The sequence below is a fragment of the Colius striatus genome, chromosome 23, assembly GCF_028858725.1.
Source record: "Colius striatus isolate bColStr4 chromosome 23, bColStr4.1.hap1, whole genome shotgun sequence".
Classification (NCBI taxonomy): Eukaryota; Metazoa; Chordata; class Aves; order Coliiformes; family Coliidae; genus Colius; species Colius striatus.
Window position 1 is genome coordinate 1,813,672 of NC_084781.1, and position 17,227 is coordinate 1,830,898.

At 49.3% G+C, this 17,227-nt stretch overlaps 1 protein-coding gene across 1 annotated transcript in view; it reads left to right on the forward strand.

The window, feature by feature from the left end:
* BARX2 (BARX homeobox 2) overlaps nt 1–12,511 on the forward strand; it is a 32,099-nt gene extending 19,588 nt beyond the window's left edge. The window contains exons 2-4 of the mRNA XM_062013904.1: nt 7,698–7,995; nt 11,059–11,143; nt 12,219–12,511. Coding sequence (XP_061869888.1) covers nt 7,698–7,995; nt 11,059–11,143; nt 12,219–12,470 — 635 coding nt within the window. The 3' untranslated portion in view covers nt 12,471–12,511. The remainder of the gene's footprint in view (nt 1–7,697; nt 7,996–11,058; nt 11,144–12,218) is intronic.
* Nucleotides 12,512–17,227: the final 4,716 nt, after the last annotated feature.

Here is a 17,227-nt window from a genome sequence, read left to right on the forward strand (position 1 = left end):
GTGAAGGATGCTTTGGTTGCATGGTGAAGGATGCTTTGAAGAGGGGGAGGAGAGAAAGATATTGCATTCATTATTACAAAAGTTAATGTTTGAGCCTGAATTTTCTCACACCTAAGCAGCTGTTGTCAAAACTTACCATTTGCTAAGGTGCCACACTTGCCCCCCACTTGCACTTGGCTCATCACTGAAGGTACAGACTCCCAAACAATTGGAGTCTATACCTTCAGCCCAAGTGCCCTCAAAAGCATCATTTCAGCTGTGCTAAAATGAACTGCACCCATTTGAATTTCTCCTTTCCCTCCTGTGGATGCATGTGAGTGAAATCCCAGCTCCAGTGAAGCTGCTGGGCATTTCTTTCTTCCACAATGGAGACAAGCCATTTGCTCTGTGGTTTATTTTGCTGTGTAGCTGAGTCACATTTGATTTGTGGAAGACTCACCATCCTTGTCAGGCTAAGAGGGTTCACTGGATTGAAATAGAATATGGTGTGAACTGTACCTGCAACCTTTGGTGATGGACTGTTAGACTTTGCTCCAGGGAAACTTGCTAAAAGCTATTTTGGAGCCCCATTAGAGTGTCTCTTCATGCTCCAGCTCTGCACTTAGACTTCAAGGTTGATTTTTCAGGGGTGAGTGCTCTGCTTTTCTGTAGCCTCTGTGACACTCCTGATTCCCATGGAAATGTTGGCTCTGTGCAGTTGGGCTGAGGCTTGGGTCTATATTTGGAAGCTTTCAAAATGTCCCAGAAGTTCCCTTCACCTCTGCTCACATGCAGAGGCTTTGACTCTTGCTTAACTACAACTTGTTCCCACATGTAGCTAGTGGAAAAAGAACTATCAAAACCAAATAAATAAGAGCCACCTTTCCCAAAGCAGCCCTGACTCTCTCTTAAGTGACCAAGCTCTTAGGTGCTGACATGCTGGAGAAGAGGAATGACAACAAAGAGCATCCTCAAGCATCCCTAATTCCAGAGTTCCTATTTAATATGCAGTTGCCACAGATCTGATTCTAGTGCTGATCCATGGCACTTCCAAAGGCTCTGAGGATTACATGCAGGGTTTCCAGCTCTTCAGAGATGGGTAGGCTTTGAAGGGTTGTCTTATGATAGGACTGCTGAGAATGAGGAGCAAACAAACTGGTTGATGCAAAAGATTCCTGACAGGTTGTCTGTCAGCACCTCTCTGGCCAAGCTTTGCTTGTCAGGGATGCTAAAACCAAAGTGAAGTCCATGCAGTTGAAAGTTGGATTGTGCAGGGGACAGCTGGAGGAAGATTTAGTGGCAATGCCTGGACTTCCAGCCTGTTTGAGAGGAGAGAGGAGGGGTAGCTAGCTCTCAAGGACCATCTGTGTCAACGTGTTGCAAGGGCTGCACCGTGCAAACACACCGACTCAAGTCATGGAAACTGCCAAGCTGTCAACACAGCGCTCACAACCTAATTAGCCCACCTCTCTTCAGGCCATAATTAGCTCAGGTGCAATCATACCCTGGCATGGCTAATGCTGCTTCCCAGTCTAGAGACAGCTGAGGGATCTGTGCACAGCACCGTGCTGTGCAGCATCACCACCACCCAGGCTTTGGAGTGTTTGTCACAGTGGGCAGGCAGCAGGGAGAGGGCTGGGGCTTGGAGATCCTGGTTATTGCCCTGCAACCTTCTCCTAGCTGCTTGTTCCTAAAGGGAAAGGAGTTTGCTTGCTGTGTGCACAGTCCATTGCTGTTCTTCTCTTTCCTTTTGCCTTTACCAAGGTGCTTGGTGGAGCACAGCATTGGCCTGAGGCAGAACCCAATGCAAGCAGCCTCCTGAGAGTTAAAGTGGGGCTTGATGGTAAAAGTGAAGAGTAGCAGGGTGCAGGTTGTTTTACTTGCACAGTGGCTTACATTTTTGGTGTGTTACTGGACAATACAGTTGCAAATAAGGAAGGTGCCTTGGGATGGCAGTGCCTGTAAACACCCAGTGTCAGCATGGGGGGAGAGAGGAGAAGGGATCTTGCTGGGGAGATGCTCACTTGGTGGTAAACTTGGCAGCTCGAGGGTACCTTGTTTTGTTTCTGGATTGGATCAGGTCTACACTGGGCTCTGGTGGTAACATTTAGCCAAGGGCCCTGGGAATGGTGTGGCTGGGAAGTCTCAGCTTCAGGGAATCTGTGGTGGAAAAAAGTGGATGCAGCACTCATCCCCTCTAAATCTGTGCTCACTTGCAACGTTTCCTTGCTGCTTTTGCCACCTTTGCTTCATTTGGAGCTTGCTTCTTCCTTTCAGCAAGCTGCCTGCTCCTTTGGAAGAATGAAGCTCTTTCCTAAATGACCTCAACTCCTTCTTGGTTCCTTTTGTTTTGACACTCAGGAGGCAGCAGATTTATAGCCCTTCCCGAGTTGTCAGTTCATTTTCTGCCATTATTTACCTTTCAGTGCAGCCCATTCTGAGTGAGATCTCATTCTGCCTCCGAGCAGGGCTGACCTGCCAAGAGGAGCTGATCCATAAATCTTTCCTTCCTTTTTCTTTCTTTCCAAGACAGAATTAGCTGCATTTGCCCAAGAGGAAAACTGCTCTGCCATTGCTGACAGTCAAACAGCACAATTCATTAGTGCCTTCCCTTCTCTCTCTAGTCTGTGTGTGCCTGGGTTGGAAGTAAACCAGGGGGGAAAAAGGGGGAAAGCTGTGTTTGAAGTGTTTCTTTCGGATTAAAGCCTTTGCAAGGTGATCTGTAACGTGGCATGATGGTAGTGGTGGTGAGAACAATGCAAATGTCCCAGCAGATGAGCAGGGGTGAGTTCAGGTTGGTCTGATGAAATGCAGTGCTCCCAATTCCTGCTCCCAGAGCTGGAGCCACTGAGGTGAGGTCTGAGGGTTTGCTGCTTTACCCAATGTGTTCACACCTGGGGGGAGAGGGAGTAAATGGCTGGGACACTGCAAATGTACACCTGGAAGGCTGACTTCTTTTGGCTGGTAAAAGTTCATGTTCCTGACTGAAACCTTCTGCAGAAAATGGAACGAATTCTCTGTCAACAGCAGGATGAGATGAGCCAGCAACAGACCCTCGTGGGCAAGGAGCCACTGGCAGCCTGGGCTGGGTCAGAAGGGCTGTGGGCAGTAGGTCAGAGAGGTTCTGCTGCCCCTCTGCTCTGCCCTGCTGAGCCCACAGCTGGGATGTTGTGTCCAGTTGCAGAAGGACAGGGAGCTGCTGGAGATTGTTCAGCACAGGGACACAGAGATGCTGGAGTGGAGCATCTGCCTTGTGCTGAAAGGCTGAGGGAGCTGGGGCTCTGCAGCTTGGAGAAGAGGAGCCTGAGGGCTGAGCTCAGTCATGTTCCAAATGCATCAAGGGTGGGTGTGAGGAGGCTGGAGCCAGGCTGTGCTCAGGGATGGCCAATGACAGGACAAGGGGCAACATGCTGGAACAGAAGAGATTCCAAAGCAACACAAGGGGAAACTTGTTCCCTGCTGAGGTGAGGGAGCACTGGCAGGGGCTGCCCAGATGGGCTGTGGAGGCTCCTTCTCTGGAGACATCCCAACCCAGCTGGATGAGTCCCTGTGTGCCCTGCTCTAGGTGCTGCTGCTCTGGCAGGGGGCTGCACTGGATGAGCTTTGCAGCTCCCTCCCAACCCTTCCCATTCTGTGTAACTGATGAAAAGCAAAACAAGTGAGGAAAATAACCCCACCTTTGAACTCATGATACATTTGTAGGACAATGATTCTCCCTGTACTTGGGAGGCCAGGTTTCTTCTCAAGCTGTGATGGTGTGGTGAGTGCCCTGTGCAAGGAGCACATCTGCTCTTCACTGTGCAGCAGCTGCCAACCTGCCCTCATTTAAGTAGCAAAGCCAAACCCCCAAAGATCAGATCCTTAGCAAACACTCTGCAGATCCAATGTCCTTTTTATTTTAGCTCTTGCTTTGTTTTAGCAACTGAGTGGCCAGATGTTAGCTTGGTGGAGGTGGCCAGAAGAGCTTTCCTGCTGCTTTGCAGTGGAGACTGGTGAAATGCTTAAGAACAAGTGCAGGGAACCTTCTGTTGCTGAAGCAACCTCAGTTGTGTGTGCTATGGATACAAACACTTCCCAAATAGTTGAGAAGGCAAAGTGAATCTGAGGCTACCCAAGACCTTGGGATGACTAAGACTGTTCTGATAGGTGAAACTGGGGCTTCTCTGCAGCAGACCCACACAGTAAGTGACCTCCTGAGTCCTAAAGCACTGATGGCTTCACCATTGGACTCTGCTGCCTCTTCAGTGGAAACAATAAGTCACTTGAGGTGTGTTGCTAGGGTGGAAAAGTAATCCCTCATTTTCTGCCTTGTGTGGTCTGTGTTTTGGTTTCCTGAGTGGAAGAGACCCATTGCTCAGGCTTGGAAAAGATGCTCAGACTGTGTTGAGCTGAAACTCTCCTGAGGCAGGTGAGGAAAGGAAGAGCTCTTCGTTTCCCTTTGGGGAGACAGAGCATGTCACAACAGTGCTGAGCTGCTTGCCAGCATTTAATTTGCTGAAGATTAAGAAATGATTCTGTTCTTACAGTACCATGTCAGTCTAGAAATACCTTTGAACTCCAGGGGATGGGAAATTCAGGCCTAAGCCTCAGATTTCATAGTGTTTGGAAGCCAAGGCTTTGTCAGGGTGAGAACTGTGTGGATGGTTTAAGGGCTGTCACGTTAATAGTGACCCTGGAGACAACAGACTGGCTCAACTTCAGCTGCCTTTGAACTTCATGATAACTAGATCCAGAACAGGGCTCTGAACTTGTGCATCTCCCATGGTGATCTAGAAGACAGCAAGTGCAGTGGAGCAGGCAGGTCTTTCTGCTTTACTTTTAGAGAGTTGACTGCTAAAGCATTGCCCCCTTCCTGGCCTTAAGCTCCCCCCAGAAAATGCCTGCATCCTGAATCCCACATCATTCTGCAAGTGTTGTCCTTCCTCTCTGCTCTAACCAGTCCTCATCAGGCTGAGGGCAGAAAGCCCCAGCATCTCGTGTATGGCTGAGCTGAACACCAGCAGATGCTGTTCGTTATTGACCATGGTTTCTAAGCACTGTCACAACTGTTGGTGGCAAAGCATAAGCAAAGGCTTCTCTTATGAGCACAAATGATAAACAAACACAAGCCACTGGGTGTCAACAGCCCCACAAATCTCTTCACCACCTGGAGCTCGTAGCAGCTCAGCAGTTGCAACCTGCTCCTAGCACAGCAGTAGAGCAGCGGTTTCAGAAGTGCTGTAAGGAAATCAGAGTCCTGACGTGGGCACCAAAAATAAGCATGTGCTGAGCTTTTCTGAGCACTTGGCCAGGTCCCAGCTGCTGGCTGCTGAACCTTTTGGGGAATGGATCTCCTCGTTCAGGTGCTCTGCACTTGAAAATGTGGGCCTGAACAACTCCAGTGGCAGCTGCTTGTCTAATAACCAACTGCTGGGTCACCCTGCAAAAACAGCCAGGCTCTCACTGCTCAGCTTTTATTCCTGATCCTGCCTGATTCATAGGAAAATAGCCTGAAGAGACTTTCCTCTGTATGATGGAGATAGATGTTAAGCTCTGAGAGCATTGTATCTAGCTTCCCCCCACTCCAAGCAGTCCCACCATACCATAGAGGAAAGCAAATATCCCTGATTGCTCTGATATCAAATACCTTTTGCTGACCTCCCTTGGAGAGACTTCCTTGTAAAAATGCTTTTGGCCAGTCACTTGAAGCCTTGCAGGGGTTTCTGAGCACTGGTGATTTATTACTCCTTCAAAGTGCTGTGGTTTATGGAGAGCCCTGCTGGAAATGTCCAGGGGTCCAAAGGTAAAAGGATCCATTAATCTGGTGCCAAAACCACCCACGTGCAAGGCTGGGAATGGAGTTTCAGGCTGTGAGATGGGGCTCAGAGAATGGACCTACAGGGAGCAGGAGGTCTGTGATGGGGAGCTTTCAACCAGGACCCTCTAGCAGCAGGGTAAGAGTTTATAAGACTGGACCCACTCCTTTATGTTGTGTAAGACAGGGCATCAGTTTGCAGTCTCCTTGTCCAAGCAGGTTGGAACTGGGATGGGTGAAGTCTCTTGTCTCGGAGCCTCTGTGAATGAGAGCAGTAAAGCAGAAAGGTGAAGTCCCAGGACCACCAGCACACCTCATGGCTCACCCAGGAGCATCTCTTACAGTGGAGGTGGCTCCAGGCTTCCTGCACAGGACTCTTCAGGAAGAGAAGAGGGGCAGATTGGATTGCTTTTGGCGAGTTGGGCTGAAACAGAGGAAGCTGCTCGTTCCACTCATGGGTCAGCATTGCTTTTGCTGTCCCCTGATGGCAGAAACTGACTGTGGTGGGTGCTGGTGAGGACTGTGGGAGCAGGGTCTGGTTTACCTTCTGTGTGGCTGGCTGGTATCAGTGGGTGCATAACTATGTTGCAGAGATGTGGAGGAGAAAGCAAGGCTTAAGTCTCAGTCTAAACCCCAGTCTGTAGTCACAGCCTCACTTAAATCCCAGTCTGTTGGGACCTCCAGTGTTTTGGCAAGAGTTTTCCAAGCTTGCTTTGGCTGGGTTTTGCAGAACAAAATCACCAGCACAACAACCACTAAGCTGCATGATTCTCTGATGTCCCCTGTGCATTGCAGCTTACCTGAGACCTGCCTTGTGTGATCACTTGGAGGAGGAGGCTAAGGAATACAGGTCATCAGCAGGCCAGGCTGACAACTCCTTTCTTCCACTGTGACAAGTTACTCACTGAAATAGACTCATTGAGGTCTCCAGATCATTATTTTCATTAGTGGTGATTCATATGAAGAGTTTCACAATCAAGCTTGCTGGTGTAACACATTCCTCTCCACAGTACCATTGAGCTGAGCATCTCAGAATACTTCATGCACACTAAACTCTGATCCATGTTTTACCACCAGTGAAGGAGGGTTGTTTCCACTTTGCAAAGGAGGTAAACTGAGGTAGGGGACAAGAAAGTGACTGCTGCAGGTTGGATGCAAAGCATAGAGTGCCATCTTGCAGTGAGTGTGCTTTTCCCATACATGGCCCTGTTTCCTTAAAGGAACATTTGCTTTCCTGGGGCTAAGGCTGAGCAGAAATCTGTCTGTAGCTGTAAACTCACAATGTGAATCACAACTTCCACTAGTGTTTGGCAACGGTTAGATTTGTCATCCCAGCCTGGCCCTGCCCTGAAAGGATTGGAGTAGAACTGCTGCTTTGGGTTTTTTAAGGCTGCTACCAACTGGTTGGCATATGATGTGGAGTTAGAAGTTAATGAAGAGCTCTGCTTCCAATCTATTCACCCTCATCTGGCAGGGCAGTCAATGTGGTCAGTGGACGAGGCAAGTGGGATTCTTCTGACTCAGTTACCTACTAGAGGATGTCTGTCACCTGTAAAGGGAGATTAGGTAGCTATCCCAAGTGAGCTCTGTGTCCTGGTGTCCACAGAGAAGCAGAGTTGCATGAATGGGGGCAGATTTCTTCACTTGCTGTGTTTCATCTCTTCTGGTAATTAAACAGCTTCAACATGGGTTGGAATGGCTCCTAAATAAAAGGGGCATTGGAAGTGCAAGGTCTCTTTTGCTTGTGCTAGGGAAATGCACATCCCTGCCCAAGGACACGTGAAATTTAGGAGAAGGAAAGGGAAGAGAGGGAAAATGACTTGCCTGTGGTCGAGACAGACCCAGGAGAGACATTCCCCTGCCCAGTGCTCCCTTTGCTGCCACCCAACTGACCTCTATCCCCCTGTGTTTCCTTCCCCACCAGGATCTCCTTCTCTGAGGGCCTATCCTCTCATCTCTGTCATCACCAGGCAGCCCTCTGTGGTCCCTCAGCTCGTGCCAGCTGCCTCCAGCCCCCGTGTGCTGCCGGCCCAGCCGTGCTCGGGGCCCGCGGGCTCGGAGGCGCCGGCCAGCGAGACCCAGGGCAGCAGCGAGTCGGAGGCAGAGCAGCCCGGGCCTCGCTTGAAGAAGCCACGCAGGAGTAGGACCATCTTCACAGAGCTCCAGCTCATGGGCTTGGAGAAGAAATTCCAGAAGCAGAAGTATCTCTCTACCCCTGACAGGTAGGTCAGTGTGACTGAGCTCTGGCCCTGCTCGGCTGTCCCCGGAGCGAATGCTTCTGGCTGCACAGATGCCTCTGCCATTGGCCAAGGACGTGGGGTTTCATAGCATCAGTGAACCATTTGGGTTGGGAAAAGAGCTTGAAGCTCCTGGAGTCCCAGCCCTGCCCTCACCCTGCCCAGCCCAGCCCTGCCCCATGGCCTCAGCACCTCAGCCCCACGGCTCTGGGATCCCTCCAGGGCTGGGCACTGCCCCAGCTCCCTGGGCAGCCTGGCACAGGGCTGACACCCCTCTCAGGGAAACAGTTCTGCCTCAGCTCCAGCCTCAGCCTCCCCTGGGGCAACTTGAGGCCTTTTTCTCTCGCCCTGTGGCTTGTGACCTGGGAGCAAAGATGGCCGCCCCTCCTCCCCTCAGCCTCCTGTCAGGGAGCTGCAGAGAGTGCTGCTGGCTGCCCTCAGCCTCCTCTTCTCCAGGCTCAACACCCCAGCTCCCTGGGCAGCCTGGCACAGGGGTTGGAAAAGAGCTTGAAGCTGATGGAGTCCCAGCTCTGCCCTCACCCTGCCCAGCCCATCCCTACCCCACGGCCTCAGCACCTCATCTGGGTGGCTTTGGGATCCCTCCAGGGCTGGGCACTGCCCCAGCTCCCTGGGCAGCCTGGCACAGGGCTGACACCCCTCTCAGGGAAACAGTTCTGCCTCAGCTCCAGCCTCAACCTCCCCTGGGGCAACTTGAGCCCCTTTCCTCTTGTCCTGTCGTTCGTTACTGGAGAGAAGACACTCATCCTCACCTCACTACAACCTCTTCTCAGGTAGAGTGATCTTCTCATAGAGTGATCTTGTCTCCTCTCAGCCTCCTCCAGGAGTTCCCTGGGATCAAAGGTGACACAAATAGATTATAGCAATGGAAATGCCACAAGGTGATGATACATGTGCTTGCCAGCAGCCATCCAGCCTCAGAGACAGGCAAGGTACAGACCAGGAGGTGCTCTGCCATTCCCATTCCTGTGAACACACTCAAGAAAACATGAAGCCTGTCCCTCCTGGCTGTGGTAGTGGATGTGGTGTGTCCATGGCAGCTGGCAGGTTGGCTGCAGCTTCAGCTGGCTACTGAACTAGCCTTCATCTAGCAGCCTTGACTAGCAACTCAATGAGAAGGTGGTGGCCTGTCCAGCAGCTTGGAAATGAGAGCCAGGGTTGTGTGGAGTTGAAGGCTACGTTGCCCTTGTGAAGGCACAGGCAAGTACTTTGTGAAGGAAGAGCCAAGTTCTTAGAGGTCTACTTGACACCAAATGAGAGGAGGCTTTAACCTTTGGAAAAGGGTTTGAATCCTACTCTTTGAATTAAAGCAAAAAGACCTTTCTAGTTCTTATGACATTTATTTACCTGGAGAGGGTTTGAAAGCTCCACCAGGTCTTGAGCTCCTCAGATGGCTATGTCCCAGTACTTAAGCTGGATCTGAAGACTGACATTCTCTGCTCACGCTGCCTGTCACCAAAGCCAAGGATGGCAGCTAAACCAAACTTCAGGCTGTCTCATGCAGTTCCAGAGGTCGTAATGTGCCTGCACTGACTCCTCACAGCTTCACACAACCAGATGGTTGACACTGCTGATGAAGCACTCAAGGCTGTTAATTAATTTTATCCTATGACTGTTCCTTGGCTTTGTACATGTTTGAGGCTGATGAGCAATTCCTGTCCATGTACCACTTCTCCTGTTTGTTTCCTCAGGTTTCTAGGCAATGCTGGTTACATATGGTGTGTGGCAAGAGATTTTTAACTGGTTGCAGGTAACCAAAGTGTGATAAGACTGAGGAAGAAGAGTTAGTCAAGCAATGTTTCTCTGACAGCTCATGGCTGGAAACATGATGGCTAAATAGTGGATTGTGGTCTGCCTGCAGCTTTTGGCCTGGGCACAAGATTGTGCTGCTGGGAAGGCAACTGAAGCACCTGGGTTGTTACTAATCAGAGAGTGCAATGCAACAGGGTAATGCTGCTGCTAGATTCTGCTTCCCACATACCACTCACAGTGTCTTTAAGTCACTGGAGTGTCTCACAGACATTGTGCAGTGGCATAGGCAGCAGGCTAACCAAGCCTGGAGATGTAGAATGAAGCCAAAGTGGGGAAAAGCATCAATCCCTGAGCGTGAGTTTGAGCACAGAGAGCTGCTGTGGGGTAAATGGGTGTTTGTAGGTATAAAAGCGAGTCTGATTGCCTTAGGAATATGTTCCCCCATCCAGAGGCAGAGAAATGCATGCCAGAAAGTTCCCAGAACACCTCAGAACATGGCTGGGTTTGAGCTGGCCCACCTGCAGGACCCTCCTGAGTCTGTGGGGCACTTGTAACTCCATCCCAAAGCCGCCACATGCACGGTGCTAGCACCTGTGGGGAGGGATAAAGAGTTCCTCTGAGCTGCCTTTGCTACCTATCCTGAGTTTTAATACAGAGATAATGAATGGTTTCAGATGAACTTGCATCAGTTGGAGGTTTGTGGAGGATGACTCAGAGTTATGGGCTGTGTGCCACACATACCCTTAAGCTAAGCACGCAAAGAATACATCCATTTAGAAGCCTGCATTGCCTGGAAGCACAATGCATGAGGAACCAATGGATTTAGAGGTACTGCTACTACTCTGTGAGAAACAAGAAAGGCTTCTCATCCCCTTATGTAGGCAGTGAAGAAGAAAGGCAGGCTGATGCTGAGTGCCTTTGCTCTCAGGTGTTTGCTTCAGACACCATTGACTTGTTTTTCAGGGATGTGGTGTGGCAGCAGCTCCCAGCTTCATGTGCCAAAGTGCTGTGAGCAGCTGGAGTGCAGTGGCCTGTGCTTCAGAGAGGGCAGGCAAACTCCTGCAACTCCTAGGCTTGCTTCTCCCCTAAGACCATCTATCTTTACATCATAAATTCACAGTGTTCCCCGCTTTTGTCTGACTTCTTCTCAAAAGAACAGATCAGAGAGCCAAATAGCCATCATTTCTGGCAGTGCCACTCTTGGATTGGCTGCATCTGGCATCTGAGCTTTTCTTGTTCTCATTTAAAACTCATTGCAACATTTGTTTTGCCCTCCAGGCTCGACTTAGCCCAGTCACTGGGGCTGACTCAGCTCCAGGTGAAGACATGGTACCAGAACCGTAGGATGAAGTGGAAGAAAATGGTAAGTGCTTCATTACCCTTGCTCCATGGTCCTTAAAGACTGAAGAACGTGAAGCTGGGGGTAGTGTCAGTGACCTGTGTGTGTTTAGACCAGATTTAGGGTTATTCTTGGTCAGAGACATACTCCTTTTATAAACCCCTCCATACTGCAGCCTGTGTGGGGGGCTAGACAGGAGCATGGGCAGTAGGAAGGACACAAAGCCAAGGGGTGAGAGGAATGAGAACAGAACAGAGAGAAGCAGCAGAATCACCTCCCTGTGTGTTTTTGGCATTGCTGGGATCTTGGTGCTTGTGGGATTGGCTGTGTGCAGAGACAGAAAACATTGTGTTGCTCCATGGAAACCAGGGCAGTTTGGAGAGCTAATATCATTAATTCTTCCTTTTCCTCTCTTCCTTTCAACTCTTTTGCTTGTTCTTAGCTTCCTGGCCCTTTTGAAGATCAAATGCTTTCAGAAAAGACAACTGTCCACTAAATCCTGGTGGGAAGCATGATGCTGTGACATTCTGCAGTGGAGATGTTTATGTGTCCTGGTGTGGGAGAGGAGATGCAGCTCTAGGCTGTATCTTTGAGTGTGTGTGACAGCTGCAGAAATTAGTGCCACTTAAAAGAAATTAGGGATTAGCTTGGCTACAGATCTGTAGCTGGAAGTGTCTTGTTGCTGCAGTGATGGTGTGAAGGGAGAGGGAGTTAAACACAGCAAGCTGTCCTGCTGACTCCCACCTTTTACCCAGCTGAGTGGTCTCATGCAGGTGTTAATAAAGCCTGTTTCAGAAGGCAAGGAGGGAGGGCAGGCAGAGGAAACCCTGGTTGAGGCTTATGACTCTTCTTCCTTGGGCTTTGAATAAAGCAAATACTCAGGAAAGGAACTGAATTCTGTGTAAAATCTTCTTCTGTTGGTGTTGAGTGTTTTGTTTGCATGAGAAGATGAGTGAGCTCGTTCCATGAATGCAGGCTGAAAGGGTGACCCAGTCATGGGTTGACTTTGAGCTCAAAGCCAAGTGTCATCCCTTCTCTAAAGGATATCTCACAGCAGTGGAGCTCAGCTTGATCCTGATGGTTCATCTCTTTGCCCCAGGTGCTGAAGGGAGGACAAGAAGCTCCAACAAAGCCCAAAGGCCGTCCAAAGAAAAACTCCATCCCAACCTCGGAGGAAATTGAAGCAGAGGAGAAAATGAACAGCCAGGCTCAGAATCAGGAGCTGGAGGGATCTCAAGCCCCTGAGGAGCCTCAAATGACAGAAGAGAAGCCAGAAGTGTCTTTGGAGACAGAGAAGTCTCCAGAACATATACCAGAGCCCTCCTCAGAGGAGACAACACGATTAAGTTAAAAGGGAAAAGGAAAGGAAAACAAGATAAAAGAGCAAAACCAACCCCAAATATACATATGTGTATATATATATATATTTAAATATGTATGTAATTGTGTGTGTGTACATATATATATAAATATATATATATATGTAGACCTTGTGTATAAGATTGGTCACTTTGTGCCTTTGGGAATCAGCCACGATGGGCCCCAGTGGAACAAAGACAATCACGTGTGAGCGGTGCCAGCACGACCCTTCCCACAGGCAGTGCCAGGAGCCTGGGAGAACACCACATGCACACAGCCAGGGCACCTCCTGGCAAGAGAAGAAGTGCAGGGGCTCCTTTCACGCTGCAGGAAGCAGCTGTGTAGTGATGTGACTGTGTGTGGAGGGTTCAGTGGGTTTGCTTGACTCTATCCTTGCCTTTTCCAGTAGTGCAGATGGAGGGAGTAGTTGGTCTGCTGTGAGACCAGGGACAGCTAAGAAGTGGGCAGCTCTGCACCATTTCATTGTGTAACCAGCACTTATTTCTTGTAGGGATGAGCCTGACTTAATTTTAGGAAGGAGTTCAGCCCCATAGATTTGCTCTGGCCCAGTGTGAAGGTGGAAACTTCCCAAGTGAGATCCATACCCAGGTCAGCCTTCAGATTTCAGCTGCTCTGGGGGTCGTGTCTGTGAATTTACAGTGATCCAGGGAAAAAACCCAAACTTGGAAGGAGATGAGGGTTTGGATTTGAGTCTGCTCCAAAAGCTTTGGGATGCTTGGAGGTGGGATTTTGCTTTGGGCCCACTTCTTATGAGGGGGCTTTTATTTTTGGTAAGGTTTTTTTAAAGGACATGGAAACGTTTTCAGGCTTTCAGGAGAAGGTTGGATGGAAGAACTTGCTGCAGAAAGTTGGTGTTTAAGGTGTGTGCTGAGAAGAGATGTGCATCATGTTTCATAAAGTCTTGTTGAGGGTGCATTTTTGCCCAAAGGCTGCAAGAGATGTATTAAGATAACCTTTATTTTTTAATTAAAAAATAAAACCTATAAATAAACCAACTGTTGTTGTTTCTCTTTCAGAATGCTAGACACAGGCTTTTCTGACCTAGGCTTTTCCTGTTCTAGCAAACCTTGGAGAACAGGAGCCATCAGGCTTTTCTGTCACACTACAGTGCAGCAAGCACTGTGCAAACTCCCTTGTAGCACCTTGCTGAGGTAGGTGAGAGGTGCTCTGAGTGCCACCTTGTCCCTGGTTGCAAGCACTGTGCAAACTCCCTTGTAGCACCTTGCTGAGGTAGGTGAGGGCTGCTGTGAGTGCCACCTTGTCCTTGGGTGCAAGCACTGTGCAAACTCCCTTGTAGCACCTTGCTGAGGTAGGTGAGGGCTGCTGTGAGTGCCACCTTGTCCTTGGGTGCAAGCACTGTGCAAACTCCCTTGTAGCACCTTGCTGAGGTAGGTGAGGGCTGCTGTGAGTGCCACCTTGTCCTTGGGTGCAAGCACTGTGCAAACTCCCTTGTAGCACCTTGCTGAGGTAGGTGAGGGGTGCTGTGAATGGTGAGGGGTGCTCTGAGTGCCACCGTGTCCCTGTGCAAACTCCCTTGGAGCATCCTGCTGAGGTAGGTGAGGGGTGCTGTGAATGGTGAGGGATGCTGTGAGTGCCTCCTTGTCCCTGGTTGCAAGCACTGTGCAAACTCCCTTGTAGCATCCTGCTGAGGTAGGTGAGGGGTGCTGTGAGTGCCTCCTTGTCTCTGGTTGCAAGCACTGTGCAAACTCCCTTGGAGCATCCTGCTGAGGGGTGCTGTGAGTGCCTCCTTGTCCCTGGTTGCAAGCACTGTGCAAACTCCCTGGTAGCACCTTGCTGAGGTAGATGAGGGGTGCTGTGAGTGCCACCTTGTCCCTGGGTGCAAGCACTGTGCAGACTCCCTTGGAGCATCCTGCTGAGGTAGGTGAGGGCTGCTGTGAGTGCCACCTTGTCCCTGGTTGCAAGCACTGTGCAAACTCCCTTGTAGCATCCTGCTGAGGGGTGCTGTGAGTGCCTCCTTGTCCCTGGTTGCAGATGACAGTGTCAGGATGAGAGCACTGGTGGTGTCACCTCTCCTCCCTGGGCTGAATAAATGGGGCTTTGTAACCCTCTGAAGGTGATTTCTTAATATCCTGGGTTTTGGGGTGGTGGGAACAACTCCCACACGTAGATCTCAAGTGATTTATACAGGGATTGTTGAGTGAGGAGAAAGGCTTTCTGCTTTTTCCCCAATTCCTTGCTTCAGTGCTGTTTTGGGAGAGTTTCATTCCACCTCTGCATTAGCTGCAAGAGCACAGCATCTGCATCAGGTAAGACTCAGGTGGCAAAACCCCAGCTGGCTTCATCAAAGCCAGAGTGAGACATGGCTTTACTCCCTCTCTCTGTACCTAATACTCAGTAATCAACTCTGAAAGGCATCCACAGGTTTAAGTGCCTTGGCAGATTTATACCTAAAGCAAATTCCCCAGATGCTCAGTTTGCAGGCAGCTTTGGCAATCCCAGGCATTTGATGCCATTTAGCTCTTGTTTTGTGACACACAGAGATGGGAAGGGGATAAAAGATTTCCCTCTTGCCTCTTGTGTTGAAGACACAGGCTGTCAGCCTGCATTTAAAATGCATCAAAGTTTGTTTGGCCCCTTTTCTTTCCCCTGGGCTCTGACATAGTTGTGACAGGCACAGGGAGAGGCAGGAGTGATGGGGCAAGATTGTGCCTCTTGGCTGGACTCTCAGTATGTCGTTGCACATTCTTTATCTGTGGATTTCTCTTCCTTTCCAGACCTGTGCTTTAATTCAACCTGTTGGATTAGAAATGGCTTTTCATTTAAGGAAGGCCTATGGCCTGTTTATACAGGAATTCAATTAGATGCTGTGTGAAATCTCTAATCATCCTCTGTTGTTCTTGGACAGTGGCAACAGCACTTATCTCTTCTACAAAGTTTCCACAGCTCTTGAGTGTGGTACCACTTGGTGAGGCTGAGGAGAGCAATTTACTGGAAACAATTTGTCTAATGAGTTTCATCATCAGATTGTGACTTGATTCTGCAAGAGACTCTACCAAGTTTATTTGGAAGCCTGACTAGTTGATTAAATCAACCCTCCTGTGCAGATCCTTCCAGAAGCATTAAGAAGCTGGACCATCAGGGAAGGATTCAGAGGTGGTTTTAACTTCTTCTGAGTTGAAAGTGGAGATATCAGTGGCAATTCTGGTGTGTATTCTGGGGTGCATCTGAAGTGCAGCATTGGGAAAGTTCACTGGATAGTGAATGTGGGGTTTGGGGTTTGCATTTGGCACCCAGTGGGTTTGGCTAGTCTGAGGTAGATTCAACTGTCAGGGAGAAAAGAAAGGGAAGAAATAGGAAAAAACAAAGGACTTTCTTGGCCTGCAATAAGAACTGGGGTGTGGTGCTCCTGTGCTGCCCAGTCAAACACATCAATATGAAAACAAACCATTTCCAAACATCTAAAAGCTATGTTTCTGCATCACAAGAGAAGCAAAGTTGGTCATCTGCCAGCAAAGAGGAAAGTCAGGTTCACCAAATGCCATTTCCCACTTCTCAGAGGAAAGTAATTGTCCCTGACTCAGCCTCACTTTACAGTGGGAACAATTCCAGTGATCTCTTTTTTCCTTGTTGTTGCTCCCATTCTAATCACTCCTGAGTCAATCTGGTTAAAAAAATGCAATACTCTAGCTGTCTGGGCTAGTTTTTAATGAGTCCCTGACACACAGAAGATGTGTTTGTTCCTCTTTTGGATGAGTAGCAATCTTAGCATCTTCTTTTTCAATGTGATTGTTATTTAAGTGCAAAATTAGCTCTTGCAACGCTGTCTGCTACTTGCTCAGGCTCAATTACTCTCACTCAGTTTCCTGATGATCACACAATCATGGAATCACACAATGGGAGGGGTTGGGAGGGACCTTTAGAGCTCATCCAGTGCAACCCCCCTGCAGAAGCAGCTCCCACCTACATCAGGTCACACAGGAACGTGTCCAGGTGGGTCTTGAAGAGCTCCAAGGAAGGACACAAGAGCTCCAAGGAAGGAGACCCTTGAAGGTTCCTGGAGAGCACATTCACATGTGTGTTTGGATGGAAAGATAGCAGTGGGAGAGAAATGATAAAGTACTCAGCTAAATCTTCTCACACTTGCTTGTTGTGCTGGAGAAAAGCATCTACACATTGTGGTGGGACTGGGCAAGCTGATGCCAGCCATTGGGAGGCAACTGCTCTTCTTTCCTCTTGTTATAAACTTTTCCTCCCTTGGGCTTGTTTTTGCTCTTGTTGCTGAAATGCAAAGAGCTGAGAAACTCTTCCCCTCTGCTTTGCACTCAGCTGAGATGAACTTCAAGGTTGGGCTGGAGAAAGCTTGGCTGTTTTGAGTCCAGCCTTTAAAGGGGGCTGTGGGGACACCCAGCTGCTGTGGCTTGAGTTGTATTTGCCTCATGCTCCTGAGACACAGAACATTGAAGCCTCATTGTAGACCCCCTTGGTCAGAGGTGCAGCCAAAGTGGACTGCTGTCTGCAGTCAGTATTAAGGAAATCTGCCCAAAAAGGCTTTGCCTTTAGCAACAGAGAGACAGCAAAAGGCTTTCCAGGTGCTGGCCCTGGAGATAGTTTGATTTCTTTAAAAGACAGCTTGGGATAGTTTTATTCCCTGCAAAGGCTGGTGGCTGCTCTGTCTCCCAGACCTCCTGTCATGAGCAGAGACATTTGCCCCTGGGCTTGAACTTCACTGATGTTCAGGGGTGTTTGGGCTTCCAGTTCTAACAGCCA